General features: G+C 45.6%; 1 protein-coding gene across 1 annotated transcript; it reads left to right on the top strand.

Annotated features, from left to right (window-relative positions):
• Positions 1 to 945: 945 nt before the first annotated feature.
• On the top strand, positions 946 to 2548 carry LOC109743950 (F-box/FBD/LRR-repeat protein At1g16930-like). The gene is made up of 4 exons (XM_040402901.1): positions 946 to 1467; positions 1615 to 1971; positions 2082 to 2248; positions 2467 to 2548. Exons 1-4 carry the CDS (start codon positions 946 to 948, stop codon positions 2546 to 2548), a joined length of 1128 nt encoding a protein of 375 aa, XP_040258835.1.
• Positions 2549 to 17769: the final 15221 nt, after the last annotated feature.

Raw genomic sequence — 17769 nt, forward strand, 5'->3', positions numbered from 1 at the left:
TCCGAAATAAACGCACAAACGTGACTCCGAGTAAGAACAAACTATGCCTCTGAGGGCTTGACGTGCATGCCTCTCCTTTTGACCGAGCCCACCAACTCATTTGGAATACAATCAGAAAACCTTTGTGCGTGACTCTAATAATAGCACACCATGCCTTTGAGGGCTGTATGCCCGTGCTTGTGACCCTTGACACTGAAACACAGACTGCCACGAACGTCGACGCCTTTATCAAGAAAGAAGCATGACACAATTCAGTACAGAACCGTGTCTGTATGGACTGCACGTCCGTGCTCTTAAATACAAGGAAATAAGCTTTTAAAAACAACGTCTCTCTTATAGGCCAATCCGTGCCTCGCAGAGTAAACGTCCGTGGCTGTGCATAAGACAAAGGTTCATCTCCGTGGGCTAAACGGCCTTGCATCTTCGTCTGATAGAGTCACAGGCTAGCGTGACTCTATGTAATACCACCGACCATGCCTTTGACTGCTTCATGCCCGTGCCTGTGACCCGAAACACTGAATCAAGGATGAGGCGGCTGCCGCGGGTTTCTTCTATAAACGCACGAACGTGACCGCACGTAAAAAGCAAGCATGCTTGTCTGGGCCGCCATACAGTGCCTCTCCTGGTGATAGAGTCAAGGAATCATTTTGAACGGATCCCTCCACTCTTCTTCCCTGCCCTCCCGTCCCCAGTTATGTTTCGACGGGTGTCTCCTCTTATTCGGGTGTGAACGCCACGTGGCGCCGCTCCGGAAACCCAAGGGTCCGACGGGCGTCCCCTCCGGCGACGCCATTCTGGCTCGTCGCCCGAGGCGAGGCTCCGGCTATTTAAGGCGAACGGACGGCGTCTCGAAACCCTAGACACACCCTTTTCCTTGGTCTTTTCAGATCCACGCCACATATAGGGGCGCTCGCAGGAAGCGCGATCCCAGCAACGGAGACGGAGATGGAGATCCACTCCGGTGCGCCATGCACCAAGAGGGCGAAGCTCGCGCCACCGGTGACACCGTCCTCTGGTGGCTTCGCGGTAGCGGCTGGAAGCGGCGAGGACCGCATCAACGACCTCCCGGACGCCTTCCTTGGTGAGGTGATCTCCCGTCTCTCCACTAGGGAGGGCATCTGCACTCGGATTCTCGCACGTCGTTGGCGTCCTGTTTGGCCGACCGCTCCTCTGAATCTTGACTGCCGTGAGATCCCTGTCGCTCGTCTTTTTAACGCCCTAGAAATAGTTCATGTCGAGATCATCAGTAGGGTCTCTGCCTACAGCGAGGAGCTTGCTCGTATACGATACATCGGAACTTGGCATCAGGGAAAAACAGTTCCTGGTGATGGTTCTTGCCTTCCAGAGTCCATCCTCTCCAGCCATGTGGCCGCAGTTCTCCGCCTTTCTATACCGGCGTGCTACCTGCAATGCAGACCCTCTACTGTCCACGCCTGGCTTGAGTCCCCCAGATTGAACAATCTCCAGGTGCTTGAGTTTTACTACCTGTTTCCACGATTTGTGAAAGAAACTGTCAAACTATCGCACACATGCTCTTCATTTACGTCCTCACTACCGAAGTCCGTCTTTCGGTTTTCCTGTTCTCTGCGCACTGTGAGCTTCGCGTGTTGCCAGATACCAGACCATTATGTAGAGGTACTTGAACTACCACTGGTCAAGAGACTTTCGCTTGTTGAGGTTGATATATCAGTCTTCTCGTTGCAAAGCATGATCAACTCTAGTTGCCCTGCACTCGACTGCCTGCTGCTTGTTTGCAATAGAGAAAGGCATCGTATCACAATAAATTCCCCTAACCTTGTAAGCATCGGCATCCGTGGTGAGAAAGGAAAATTCATCATCGAGGATGCCCCCTCACTTCAAAGGTTGATCCACGATCTCCAGAGCAATAACATGGAGGTATTCATCGTCTCTGCACCCAAACTGGAGACATTGGGCAAATTCAGGATCTCGCTTGACTCCACAGGTCTTATGGTACTGACATTTCACAATAATTCCAGCTGCATTTCCTTGAGAAAGTAGTTTCATGTCATCCAACCTTTTGTTCTAATAATTTTATGTTTTATTTTCTATCTTATGTGAAGGGTTTGGCGACGGCCAGCCTATCTACAATGCGGCAATCTGTTAAAACCTTGTTTTTGGCCATGACTTATCAAGTGGACCTGGTCATTCACTTGCTTAAGTGCCTTCCAAATCTGGAGAACTTGTTTGTTCAGGTGATGATTTTCACGCCCAATGAAAATCTCATACCGTGCATAGTGGAGCACTCCTTGCATCTCAAAAAGCTTATCTCACATTTTGTTTGCAATGGATACACCCTATGTCTAGGCATGTTTATTATTATTATTATACATACATCCGTATCTAGGTTAATGTTCGACGAACTGATTGAGACGGGGGTCATGGAATTATCGTTCATTTTGTCCTTCCATAGATCTTGAGTATCTTTCAACCTTTATGTGTTTTCAGGGAGGAAACGTTCCTGATGGTGCAAGAAATTTTTGGCGTCGCAAGCACCGTGCGTTTCTCAAAGAACAGATCATTCATTTAAAGACAGTAACGCTAGAAGATTATGAAAAAAGCGGGAAGAACACTGAGTTTGTGAGGTTCTTTATTCTGAATGCAACGGAGCTAGAGACCATGAGGATTAAGTTTCGCTTTCCCTCAGACTTCACGCAAGAATTTTACAAACATCAACAGAAGTTGTTCTTGTGGGAGAATAAAGTTTCCAAACGCGCCCATCTCAAGTTATCAGCATGCTGCAATCATCTGTGCTTGGATTTGAAACACAGGCGTGTTGAATGCGTGGATTTGTTAGATCCGTTCACTTGTGCCTGCTGGACACAGGGCTGTAGTTAGTTCCTCAAGCTAGTACAGTTAGATGTTGTTGCGCCAATCTGATTCTGTGTTATGTCTAAACGTGGCTGAAGCCTTTCGCACCGTTTTGTAAGCTTGTTATAACAATGCTTTTGTGCTATGCACCCGCTGTTCTAAAAATTTGATAGTTTTATGTCACTATCGTGATGCTACAAAAACATTCGTGTGCGGTCGTCGACCAGGGAACAAAAACATTTGGAAGAGAAGAGGCACTGCCTTGCCTGTTCTGCAAGGAACGTGCATCTAGTGCATGTAAACCAGTGCGTCTGCAGTGACCAGACGGCACTGCCTCCTTTCGTGGCAGACTGTACGTGCACATGGCCGTGGCTCTGCTTAATCTCAAACTGTGCTCCCAGCGACCTTAGACTGTACGTGCCTTTCGTGTAAACGCATGTCCGTGAACGAGTTTAAGTCTGAGTACAAACAATCGAGTCGGCACTGGCGTGCGTCGGCTTTAGGAGTAAGCGCGACTCTGTAGATTGTAGATTTTATGTATGTCAGTGCTACTGCGGCGCTCCTGTCTAACATTGGACTGTGCCTTTGACAAGTCAGTGCCACGTCACCAGAGGCATGGTTCCCCATGCCTGCCAAAGCGACATCTGTGCCTTGCTAGATTACAGTAACCCCTGTCTCGTGGAACGATCCAAAACGAAAGATTGCCGGATGCGCCCTCTTTGAAATATAAAAATATTCAGGAGATCAATATTTGATGTGTGTAGACCGTCACACACCCTCTGAAAGATTGCAAAAAATGAGATACATGCCTTTAGTCAAGTAACCATGTCCAAGCATTAACTTATACTAGACGAGTATCCCTTGCAACGTTTCAAAAGAAGGCAACTGTTAATGATCATTCTTCGAGGATAGCCTTGATCATCAGGAGGTCATCAGTGTTCGCAAACCATTGCCCCAAATTATCACAGATGACGCTTTGCATCTTCTTTCTATTCTCCTTCAGCTTATGCACCTCCTCCTTCAGAAAATCCCTGTCCAGCTTAATCTCACCCTTGTCGTCCTTAAGATTATGAATGGCACTTGTGGGAGACCTCTGAATGAGCTTGACGTCTTTATCAACGATACCCATCTGCTTCTTCTGCCTGTCAATCTTCATGGTAGTTACATTAGTTCTTTCCACAGCTGCAACAAGATTCTCGAGCTTAAGGTTCACTTGTTCATTATCCATTTTAAGCCTGCTTATCTCTTCATCCTTTGCTTGCCAATCATCATTGCTCTCATGTAACATCCCCCGGAGCTTGAGTAGGCACCTCTGCATAATGATAGGCCATGGGCGGTCAACCCATTCGACGACTCCACAGTTCACGCCTCTCTGCGAACAAAAAAGGAACAAAATAAACAGAGACTATTAATACACTGCTGCAGAAGCTCTGGAATATAATAAAGTTCACATATACTTGGTTTATAACCTCATTCAACTAACTATGAACCGTGTTTGTGCAATGTGGCACTTCAATGGTTAGGTACCCACAACACTAATTATGGTGCTTCACCCACCCTGTCCGCGGAGTTATTTCATAATTGTACTTAGTTTCTTTTAAGCCATCTTGAAATAATCTGGAGCTACCTCTGCAGACAACTTATTTAGAGAGTTTTTTTTGAATGATATACTGACTATTAAACAGAAGTCCCATTTGTAAACAAACATGAGAGTGTCTAGATCACTTCTTTTGTGTTCAATGATGTAAAATAAGTAGTTACCTTTACCCTTTTATGTAAAGTAAAAGGACTACACAATGTTTCCTACAATCAACCGGAAAACACAAGAAGAAATCAGTCTTCTTTGGTAGACTACAAGTCCTATATCCAAACAGTTTGATTCAACAAGAAAGTAACTCGGATTTTCGAAAGTGACTAACTTTCACAGCACAGCCGAAGAACCTCCTCCCCGTATCACTTCTTTCAAAAGCCACACACCTGAGAGGCTTGGTATCGTGAAGAACACAGTAGAGAGGACGGTCGAGCTGTTTGCCACAGAAATCATGGTCTTCGATGGTGTCAGGGTTCTCCTACAAGGACACATGAATGTTTAGAGCTCGGATCTTTTGTTTGGAAAACAAACCCTAGTTCAACGCTCCGCATGTAGCAGGAAATCACATACATAGAAATCAAAATCCAGTTCAAGGAAGTTCAAGCCTTCCTTCCTCCCCTCTTGTCCGAAGTTTTGTGTCGACATGGCCCAAAGGATGTGAGAAGATGCGATATCGTAGGCGGCGTCGAATTCGAGAGGAGAGAGAGAGTGAGAGTGAGAGAGAGAGAGGGGGGAAGAGATATAGTGAGAGAGCGAGAGGGGAAATGAAGGCGAGGGACTTCGACATGGCCCGGCTCGACTAAATAGTCCACCTACTCGCCAAACCCACCAACCCCCACCTCGCTCCCACACCCCTTTTTTTGCGCTGGGATGGCAAGGAGCCATTTACTGTTGTCAGTAGTTTCAGCTTTGGTGAGCGAGTACACAAAATTTCTTCCCTCTCCATAATTACTCCATAAATAAATCGTTATGTGCGTCTTCCCTCCTGAGTCACTTGCTCTTCCGCTCCCTTTCTCTGGTTCCTTCCGTCTTTCTTGCTTCGTCTTCTTCACTCTACAGTCCACATAGATGGATCTATGATTCGCCCACTTGCTCTGAGATACAGTAAATGTTTTCCCCTCTGCTTAATACTTACGCGTTGCGCACTGTCTTTTTTTAGATGGATTCTTGTTGTATGTTACCCTCTTAATTTTAGTTTTTGTGTTAATATCCTACCCCTTTGAAGAGGTTTCATAGGCGAATAATCTTGGAGGACAACAGTTGATTTTTTCAGCTAGTTCGCTGCAAGAGCTTGTAGATTTGAAGAGGTCCGTGCGTGTTCTTTCATTTTTTACAGAGACACTAACATCAATGGATATCACCATATCAGCATTCGCTCCGCTCTGTCTTACTCGTTGAAACAAGCGTGTATCAGTGATATACAGTCCTTTAATTCTTTGTACCATTAGTGGATTGTTGAAATAAATTTTTCTTTAATAATTAATGAACCCGAGTCTTATATATTGTTACATCTCGCAGACAAAGATGGCGTGTGATGTTTGCAGGAACCTCAACTGTCCCGGTGTTGAATCTGATGTTGCCCAATCTTTCTTGATTGTGTCTTTGCCTCGTTGTTCTGAGTCATGCCTGGTAAGTTTTGCTACCAAATCACGCGTGGCCAGTAAAAAACCTTCGTCACTGTATTTGTTACAGTTATCTTTATTCAGCAGTCACCAACCACATGTATTCCTTCGTAGCGAACTATACTGCGCATGCTTGTTTTTATTTTATAGGCCTTGATGTAATTAGAAGTTCAATTGTTTTGTGAAGGTTTAATTAAATGTCATAGATCTTGCCTGTGCCCGTGCCTAAAAGCCAAGAAATTTCAAGGAAAAAAAACTCTTTCATGCATTTTTTTCTTCTAAAAATCAGTAAAACATTTATATACCTTTGTCTTAATTTTACTTTTATGCAGTATGTCCCATGCTACTACCGGAACCAGGTCCTTTCTTTGATCTCTTTATGGAAAGATGAAGCTTTCAAGGATGGTTTTGAAGACGAAGATTTTGACCTTGTGTTCAGCACTACTGAGGAGTTGTCTTACAGGATTAAGTTTACAGATGGCAACCACAGGTCTAAGTTTCATGGACCTGGATGGGAAAAGTTGATACGTGACTATGATATGTTTTATGGTGATATTATACAATTGGATTTGCAAGTAGAAGATTTCTTCTTTCCCATTGACTTGATGTTGAGTGAATCTCGAGGAGGTCACAAAGCGTTTCCCAAACCTTATCCTGTGTATTAAGTTAAGTAAAACAATTGGATTGGTACTACTGTGGTATTAAGTTAAGTATCGTATGTGTGTTATTTCAAACTATGAGTGCAGTTCAAATCCTCATAGTACATACCTAATAGAACTTATCAATTCAAATTCTTATTCAAACTATGGTACTGAAAGCAGAGGCGATCCTAAACGTGGTTGTCGTCGCTGTTGTTGTTGTTGTTGTGGGTGTGTCTCTCGGTTCGGCATGTTTGCTCAGAGAGGCACTTGAACCTAGTGCAGGTTCAGTCTTGTGTTAAGAAGACTCATGGTCATGCCTCTGTGCTATGATTAGCTTAGCTGACTTTGTGCAGTAAGAGAGACACAACCGTGAAGTTAGTCAAGGCACGGTCATATATTATAAGAGGGGACGGTCGTGCCTCCCAGTTGTCATTATTTCAACTGAGTCGTGTACTTAGATAGGAACGTTGGTCGAGCAAGCGGAGGCACGGTCCCATATTAGGAAGAAGACTTGCGGTCGTGCGTCCCATGTCAAAAAGAAGAGTTGCGATCGTGCGTCCGTGCTCAATATGTTTGTACTGACACGCTGCTCGGAGAGGCATGTGCGTGAATCAAGTGGAGGCATGGATTACGGGTTGTTGCCACTGTCCGCTGTCACTGTTCTCGCAACGACATCACTTAAAAAATACTACTTTTTTTGATAAATGGTGTTTTGCAACACCTCCGTCCTCCAAACCGTCTTTCCAGATCCACCGCACCCGTCGCTCCTAGATGGAGTCCGACGCTTCTAGTACCAAGAGGGCAAGGCTCATGCCACCGACGACGCATTCCTCTGGGTGTTTGGCGGTACCGGCGGGGACCGGTGAGGGTCCGCCCAACGGATCAGGGGAGCACGGGAAAAAAACTCGTCCGGACCGCATCAGCGATTTCCCGGACATCATCCTAGGTGAGATCATCTCTCGTCTCCCCATCAGGGATAGCATCCGTACTCGCATCCTCGCTCGTCGATGGCGTCCTTTATGGCCCACCGCTCCTCTGAATCTCTACTACCATGAGATCCCTGCCGCTCGTCTTTTTAAGCCTCTAGAAACAGTTCATATCGAGAAAATCTCCGTGGCGCCTCCTACCTGGGAACTCACCCGCGAAAGGCACTTCGGAACTCGGTGCCCTCGCAAATATGGCACTGACGATACGACCCTTCCGGATGCCATCCTCTTCGCCCATGTGGGCGCAGTTCACCGTCTCTGCATACCGGCGTGCTACCTCCAATCCAGACCCTCCGCCGTTGACGCCTGGTTGAAATCATCCAAACTGAACAATCTCCAGGTGCTCGAGTTCTATTACATGTTCCCAGATTTCGTGAGAGAGTGTGTCGTACGACCACTCACACACCCATCATCTGCGCCTTTTGCACCGGCGTCCTTCTCTCCGTTTGCATCCTCCCTACACACCGCCACCTTTGCTCTTTGCCAAATACCAGACAGTTACGTTCAGGCTCTTAAACTACCACTGCTCAAGAGACTTTCACTTGTGGACGTTGCTATATTAGACATCTCGCTTGAAAGCATCATCCACTCTAGTTGCCCCGCACTCCGGTGCCTACTGCTTACTTGGAATATGGAAAGCCGCTGCATAAGAATAAACTCACGTAACCTTGTAAGCATTGGAATTCGTTGTGGACATGGCGAACTTGTTATAGAGGATGCCCCGTCACTTCAGCGGTTGCTTAACGATATTCTCAGCAGCAACTTGCAGATAACTGTCATGTCTGCACCTAAACTAGAGACTGTGGGCAAATTCCATGATTTTTTCTCTGAATCCAAGGTCACGCGTAACCCTACAATTATCCAGGTACCTAATTTTCAGCTGCATTTGTCCGAGTAAAAAAATTTCATGTAATAGAACCTTTTGTTCAATTTTTAAAATCATAATGCGTGCACCATGCAGGGTTTGCCGGCAGTCAGCCTGACAACAGTGCTTCAAACGGTCAAGACTTTGCTCATCAAGATGTGTTTTGAAGTGGACGTGGCCGTTTCCCTGATGCAATGCTTTCGAAGCCTTGAGAACTTGTTTATCGAGGTGATGATTCTCACACACATTGAAAGCCCATAACATGCATACTGTACTACTTCTACTATATGTCTTAAAAGGCTTGTCTTACGTTTGTCTATAAATTGATACACCCGTGGCTAGACATGTTTTAGTATTACATACACCCGTATCTACAAAGAATCCAATAAATACCTTACACTGGATGCTCTTTCGACAGAATCTCTGTTTTTAGAGCTTAAGTATTTTCATTCTTCATTCATGTACATCTAGGGAGGACTCTGTTGCGGAGAAATAAATACATGGCGTCGTAAGCACCGACCGTTTGTCAAATGAGATGACTTTGGTCTGAAGACAGTAACGCTAGATGACTATGAACCCTGCTTGGTAAACATTGAATTTGTGAGATTCTTTGTTCTGAGTGCAAGCAAGCTTGAGACCATGAGGCTTAACTATCGCTACCACCAAGACTTCACGGAAGAATTTTACGAAAAGCATCAAAAGGATCTTCTGTGGCACAAAAAGGCTTTTGAACGTGCTCGCCTTATATTATCAGGAGCGTGCAAGCACCGGTTCTTTTATTTAAAACTCATGCGTGTTGAATAACTGGATTTGACGGACCCATTCAGATGTGACTGCTGAACACAGAGCTGGAGTAAGTTGTCCAAGCTTGCAGGGTTACATGTTGTTGCGCCCTTTTGAACGTGCGTTTCGTCTGAACATGAACGGACAACCCTTGTAAATATTTTGTACCGTCTGTAAGCTTGCCATAACAATCCTTGATTATAAAGTGTTGTAACTGTGCAAACGAAAGTGTTGTAACTGTGCAAACGTCAATGTTTCAGGGGAAAGATTATGAGTATTTTACCGTCACGACACTGACTCTTTGTTAGTATAGTACCATGTTCCCACTGAAAATGAAATCGTCAGTGGGAACCTTTCCAATACCGAAGCAAGTCCGTGATTGGTAGGCCAATAAAACCGTGTGTCTCGTGACATGACGGCTGTTCTTCGTCTTAAGGTCAAACTTTGTCTAGAAACTTCACAACCGTGCTTTTCTAACTGAGTATCAAGAAGGTTGGTACAAGTGCATGTAGAGCCCTTACTTCGGTGCCTTCTGCTCACACTTTTCTGCACCCAGAGAGGGTTTATGCTGAGTCAGGCATGGAGAAATGCCACGCCCGTGCGTGTAGTGGCTCCCCAACAGTGCCTCCGGCGCGTGCATCTATGTGCCTCCATAGCTGACATAAGCCGTGACTGTTAGGTGCCCGTGGAGCCAGACGCCCACGCGTCCAGAGAGCTCACAACAATGCCTCTCCAGCAGAGCATTCTCACCCATGCCTCTGCCACCACACTTTTGTGCATCCATTGGGCTGACACTCGTGCCTAAGAGGCTTCATTTCCGCGCCTCTGGTGTTTCAATACACTTGCGGTGACCCTTGTGATTGCAGAGAATACACACCCGTGCCTCCATAGCTGAGTATTCTGATCCATGCCTCTGCCACCGAAATTTTGTGCATTCAGAGGGTTGACAATCGTACGTGCCTGTAGAGGCCAGACTTTGGTGCCTCCGGAGCCTGCACCCTTGTGCCTCACGTGCCACGAGCCGTGGCTTTTACGTTCCGCTGGAGACACACTGCCGTGGATCCAGAGACTTCACAAACGTGTCTTTTCACCTGAGTGTTCGCATGCATGCCTCTGCCACCACACTTTTGTGCATCCAGGGAGTTGATAGCTGGCTCTGTGGAGGCTTCAACGAGGTCCGTGCTTGCACAGACTGCAATTAGATGCCTCCACCGCCTGCACGCACGTGCCTCACATGACATTTGCCCCCATGTCATGGCGCCACACCCCCGTGTCTCTAGAGACCGCGCAACCGTGCATCTCTTACTGAGTATTCGGACACATGCCTCTCCCACCAAACTTCTGTGTATCTAGACAGTTGATACCCGTGCCTCGTGAAGACGCACGTCTGTCCATGCCGTGACTATTCCACCACGTCTGTCGAAATCTTCTAGATTAGGTACGTATATATATTGTCATCTTTATGGATCGTAAAACCCTAACCCTTTTCCCAGATCCACCGCCCAGAGACCTGCAACGGAGGCGGCACGAGCTTGGCAATGGAGATGAAGAAGCGTGCCTCTAGCAACAAGAAGACGAGGTTCACGGCTGTACCCGTGCCCTCTAAGCTCGTTAAGAGGAGCGGCTGTGGCTCGCCCACTGGATCCGAGAACCATGTTGAGTCTGGTCCGGACCGCATCCGAAGGCATGCGCACACAAGTGCTCGCATCTCGGTGGCGCCGCATATGGCGCACCGCACGACTCGATCTCGACTTTCGTGTTATCCTTGATACTCGTTCTACCAGATATCTGGAAAAAATATGTTGCCAAATCATCCGCGTTCTCCCGGGCAAGCAAATCGTCCAGGAAACATACGTCGGAACTCACTGCCGACATCTTAGTTGCAACTGCCGCGGAGAATCTGTCGCTGATGGCTTCAGTCTTCCTGTATCTATCCTCTCCGATCACAAGGGCCCGATTCGCCACCTCTGCATCCCGACAAGCTACCTCCAGTGCGAACCTTGTGGCGTCGATGAGTTGTTCCTTTCTCGGAATTTGGACCAACTCCAGGTTTTAGAGTTCTATCATATATTCCCAAAGTTCTTCTACCCAGGGCCCAGGCAAGCACGCAGAATCCCTTCTTCTATGCCGTCGCCACCGGCATCCATCTCGAGATTTCGCTCGTCTCTCCACACCATCACGTTCGCCATGTGCAAACTAGATGACAATCTTGTAGAAATGCTTTGCCTCCCACTGCTCAGGAGACTTTCGCTGGTGGAGGTTTATATATCGGATGTCTCCTTGCGGAAGTTCATCCACCACGGTTGCCCTACCCTGAAGTGCCTGCTACTTGTTTGCAACAAGAAATTCTGCTATCTACGAATAAACTCAGCTAGGCTCGTAAGCATTGGCATTCGTTCTGACGGAGGAAAACTAATCATTGAGGATGCGCCTTCCCTCCGTAGACAGCTACATGATTCTGTAGATGCACAACTACAAATAACAGTTTTGTCCGCACCTGTGTTGGACACACTGGGAAAAATTTCTAAATTACCCAACGAAACAAATATCATCATTGGGACTACAGTTATTCAGGTATTGCCTCTGCACGTTACTTTGACCCGCGTTATTCAAAAGCACTTGAGATTCACATCCACGAGCTAATAATATCACATTATGTGCTCAATGAAGGGTCTCTGCATAAGTAGCCTACACGCGGTGCTGGATTCCGTCAAGACCTTGTTTATCTCACAGACATGCTTTAATCTGGATGAGATTGTTGACTTGCTGCGATGCTTTCAATGCTTGCAAAACTTGTTTATCGAGGTGATGATTTCACACACGTTGAAAGCCCACGCATAATATGCATAATATACTGGCACTAACTCTTAAGTTTGCTCTTCTCGTGTGTTTAGGGGGGAGGATGGGATCAAAGAGGTATAACAAATGAATGGCGCCAAAAGCAGCGGGTGTTTCTCCATAATCACGACATTTGTTTGAGGACATTAACGCTGGAAGACTATGAATTTACACATGCAAACACTGAATTTGTGACATTTTTATTCTCAATGCTAGGATGCTACAGACCATCAGGCTTAAGTTTGGCCTGCGCAGAGATTTCACTCGTGAATTTTACAAACGGCAAGAAGAGGTACTGCAGATGGACAAAAGGGCTTCTAATTGCGTAGAGCTTAAATTAACAACAACTTGCGAGCACATGCACATGGACTTAAAAAACACAGGTGTTGAATATCTGGATTTGCCAGATCCATTCAACTATGGATGTTGAAAATAGGTCTGAAGAGATTTACTTGCTATATTGAATGAGTGCATTGTGTAAACATGGTCAAGCAATTATGTACATGCTTTCTGTTTTCAATATCGATCATATGTTTCTGGATCCTATGATAAATGAAATCAGTTCACACAGATGCTCAAAAATCAAACTAGTATCCTCTTGTTTATCTCAGTTGCTTGGCATGAAATTCTGTCTTTTAAAAGCAACATGCGTCCGTGCACCCCACAGGAAACGAACGTGCATCAAGAGGTTGTGAAAATCATACGTCCGTGTGAACACTTCTTTGAAAACATTTGGAATGCTGTGATAATGACTTAAGGTCAGCAACGAACCTCCAATCACTTTTTAGATGCTGGGTTTCCATTCTCATTATGATATTGAACAAAACTGATGCATCCGAAGAATTCGTCAAAGAGAAAGATTACGTGCCCCTTTTAATTGAAGACACCGTGTCCCTCCGAGAGACCGTGTCAGAAATGAACAATTCAGAAAACAGTAGCACGGTCTTGCGTCATTTAAACATACAGCCGTGCCTCTCTCAGTGAACAAGCAACTTAAAATGTTACGAAAACTGAGGCACTTCACTGCATTTTCTCCTTGGATAACCGTGCGCACCATGGCTTCACTCCACTGTCCCTCGGAGTGGCCGTGTCATGCGAAAACAACTTGGAGAACACAACTAGGAATGGCCGTGTCATGTGAAAACAACTAGGAGAACACAACTAGGAATGGACGTGTCATGCGAAAAAAACTAGGAGAACACAAAAGACGTCTGTGCGTCGTCCGCATGTACAACCGTGTGCCAACCGTCCGCATGTACATTTAGAATACAGAGGCCTTTCCATGCATCTCATTCTTATCCTTACGGGACGATGCGCACCGTGGGTTCACGTCCCTGTCCCTCCAAGAGACCGTACTAGGGAAAAATACTTAGGAAAACAGAAGCATGGTCGTGCGTCATGGACGTGCACAACCTGTCTTAGTGAACGCCTCACTGAGAAAATTTCAAAAACAGAAACAAAACCGTGCCTTATTTGCATGTAAGTCCGTGCGTGTTGGGGCCGTCCGTGCGTGCCTCTATGCTCCTAATAAGCCTATAGTCTTGTCTTTGCCGCTGTACAGTAGCCCCATGTTAGTGAGCAGGCGCGTATTATAACTGTCTGTTCTGTTTTGTGCCAACCCAGACCGCCCCCTCCCACTCACCAGCTGTAGCGTTCATCATCTCTTCTCTCTCGATTCTCCCTCTAGATCCAGGGTTAGTCTATTTTCTCTAAATTTCTATGTGAATTTTTCGCTACGATCCATTTTCCTCTCTGTTGGTTTCGTCTCTTCGTGATTGAAACGGACGCATCTGCGGTGTTATGCTAGGAATTTCCTGGAAATTCTTTGTGATCTAGACCAAATCAACGCAGTACGAGGTCGAACCTGTAGACGACCCGTGCCTCTTAGGGGTGGGGTTGATTTGAAGTCGGCGTTTGTGCTTGAGAACGCTACGAGCTGCAGCGACCTGCGGCGTCCAAGTCACAGGCGAGCGATGAACTTCGCCGAGGGAGGTTGGTAGTTTAAATTGAAGCCCGTTAGGTCTTGCAAACAACGGCGGTGGCCGGAAGTCCAAGCGAGTGGCCAGACGTTGAGCTCTATTGCTTAACCGGCCACAGGTGCTGGAGGTCGGCGTTTGGGGTGCTATTGACTGGGATTCGGCGTTTGTGCTTGAAGATAGCATTTGGGGTCCTGTACGCTGGAGGCAAGGTTAACGTTGATGGATCACCCATTTCAAATACCACCTAGCCACACATGTTCCGGTGGTTGGCGTCGGCGACGGTGGCGTATGGTCGCGGATGACGTTGTTGCCGGGTGCAGCTCCAACCAATTTACATATAATTTTAATGTTACAAACACTCCTTTCAGCCGCCTGATGATAGACCATTGTTTCTCCTTTTTGCCTCTCTTGTCTTGAAATATACATTTGCTAAAGCTGCTTTTAAAACCAAGTAGCAGAAATCCTTTTAGGAAATTGCTTGTGAACGACTATTTATGTAAAAATGCCGGTTTAGCCGAATAGTTTTTCAAGATAATAAAATTTTCCTTGTGTTGAGAATTTCAGATAAACGTTGTTTTGCAACGTATTCCAGGGGAAACCACGTGCTGTGGTATATGTACCAACGGCGGTTGCTCCGGACTGGAGTCGGGCGTTCTTCACAGCGCGATAACAGTGCATCTTCCTCGATGCTTCAAGACATGCATGGTAAGGAGATATGTTGGCCACCCCATGCTGCCCATCAGCTACTACCAACTAGTGTATCTTTCTGATGAAGGAAATAAAAGTTTCTACCATATTGTTTGAATGGAATGCCTGCATTTAAGCATTTAATGATATGTTTTCAATTTTTGATGTACCTTGTTTTATCAAATAGCAACCTGTTGAAAACAATTGGTACATATATGATAAGCGCTATTAGTCTTGGTTATACATGCCTGGTAAGATTTTTTTTCTTGCGCAGTATGTGCCATGCTACTGCAGGTAGCAAGTCACTTCTTCAATCTATCGGTGGAAAGAGGAAGCATTTCAAGAAGAAGGAATACAAAGAAATCCAATACTGATCACCAACGAGGATCTGTCATATGAGACCTACATCACCGATGAACCTAACCGGTCTAAAATTCATGGACCTGGCTGGGAAAAGTTAATTAGTGACTACGATCTTCATTATCGAGATCTAATCATCATAAACCTGGATACTGGGAGTCTGTCCATTGAGATAGATCTGAGACTCAGTGATTCTCGAGGAGGTCACAGGCCCCTCCCCAAACCATCACTAGGTAAGTGCACCAACTTCCATCCTGTTTTATCAACTACGTTTATCAGGATAATTTGGTACTCCTACCCCTGTCCACTAAATTAATGACATAACATACTTGCAGTCAAAGTTATTTTGAAAACATTTTATGCAATTTTGTTGATTATCATCCCAATTTGATCACATGCATTGAATTTAACCATTCATTTTAAACTTAAATACCGACTTCATCTATTTAAACAAATTTGTTTGAAAATGAGTTATTTTTTTCCATGCAGCTCTTGATTTTCGAAATGACTCGGAGAGGGAGTACATTGGGAAAACAATGTTTGGTCAAGGCATAAACCTCTCATACAGACAATTTGGACAGATGATATACTATGTGCTTGAGTCTGACGACTTCCCCACCATACTCTTTGTGCAGCGTCTAAACGTCACCAATGTCATAAATGGTCGTCTGGTTAGTCATTGAATATTTGTTTTGATCCACTGCCATGGTTTTGTTTGCTATTTTCGATGTTTTATGTCCTTGTACATTGATTTTAGCTAGTAATATCGGTACAATCTGCAGAGAATCCCGTCTGCCGTTGTGAGGCTTCTAAAGATGAACCTGGGTTATCTACCTCAAAACGGTGGTATCAGCCTAACAGAGATGTATGATGCAATAGACATGAGCACAACGTACTCAATACGAACCGACGGCAGAATGGAGGTGACCGGTTTTTCAGATTTTGCCCAGGAAGCTCAGCTAAAGGTTGGTTCAATTGTCCTTGTCACAATTGAAAAGCGGTGGCCAACATTGGGAAACATGAAGCTGCTGCGGATGATAATCAACGACCTTTCCTGATAGAGCGTTGCCGGTGGCTATACTTCCTAGTTTAGTAATTTATGTCTATTTTTTGAACAGCCTGTACACATCAGTTTTGTTATTTAGTTATGTCATGGTATGTAACTGAGCATATAATTATGTCCAAGAGGACGGTGGTGAAAATTCCCTGTCAAAGAAGGTGAAACACTTACGTGGGTTAGTTTATTTATCTCTGGATAATAATAAAGGGATTCACTGAATAATAATGGAGGATGAATGGCTATGGTGAAGTATGTTTCAGAATAGTTTAGTGACGTTGCTAGCTCTGCGCGTCAGTAGTATACATATTTTTCACTATGGTGCTCCGCAGAATAGCATCATGCCAAGTAGTTTGTTGCGATGAGCTCAAGCATACACCTCTGTCAACCGCACAACACTTCTCCTAAAAACCTAGCGCCTTCCCCTATGGCTCAGTCACCTTAAAAATTCATGCCTTCAAATAGGTTCATGTCCGTGCCTCACGTAGCATCGTACCGGTGCCTCTAGCTGTGCTACTCGCTGTATAAGTGCGTTTTGGCAGCTGCATGCCTACGCCCCTCGTTTCTTCTCATTGTTTCTGCCCATCTCGTACTTGCAACTATTTCAGACATGACCGTGCCTGTTGAGTCGACACATTCATGACTCTCACGACCGTGCCTCTGGAAGAATAACGATCGTGCTTGTAACAATGCAACATTACAGGCGATACATTCAGGACACATTAGGGACCACCTTGCCACTATTTCAGACATGACCGTGCCTGTTCCGTCATCACATTCATGCCTCTCAAAGTTAACTGAAAAACATTCCGGAAAAACAGTAACGGACGCCTATTGTCAATCCTCACGTCACGTACATTGGACGTTCATTCTTTCGTCACAAAAGTAATTGCCGTGCCTCTGCCAGAGAACATATAAGTGTAAAACGATTATTCCTACACTTGTAAAACCCGGAATGCCCTGGATAAATGTCGAATCCCACCTTGCGGCAAAACCATGGAGGCCGGTGCTTCTCAGGAACACATCTATGGCTTTTTGCACATGTAGTTGAGTGCACGGCTATTTGTTCATGCCCGTTCCTCACGTAGCACCATAGCACGAATTGACGTCCGTGAACCACGTAACTTCATTTCCGTATCTATGCCTCTACTTGCGCCTCTAGTTGTATGAGTGCTTCTTGCAGCTGCATATCCACGCCTCTCGTTGCTTCTCGTTCTTTCTGTCCATCTTGTAGCGACAGCTGCAACAGTGCCTCTGAAAAAACACAGCACTGCTCCTACCAGCGAATGTATCACTGAAAACAATTGCCACTCCCCATGAATGTACCACGCCCGTGTGTCTGAGAGTTAAGCCAGCCACTTGAAGCATGCTTCTCTTGGTCAGAGACTTGTGCCTCTACATACTGCCCTTGCATGCCTCACGAGATAAATTGTAAAAGTTAACATTTGGCAGCAAACTACGCAAGACAACGAACATCTCCCCGACTTGCTAGAGATACGACGGTTGCTAAAAACATAACTGCTGATTTTAT

Source organism: Aegilops tauschii, chromosome 3, assembly GCF_002575655.3.
Source record: "Aegilops tauschii subsp. strangulata cultivar AL8/78 chromosome 3, Aet v6.0, whole genome shotgun sequence".
Taxonomy (NCBI): Eukaryota; Viridiplantae; Streptophyta; class Magnoliopsida; order Poales; family Poaceae; genus Aegilops; species Aegilops tauschii.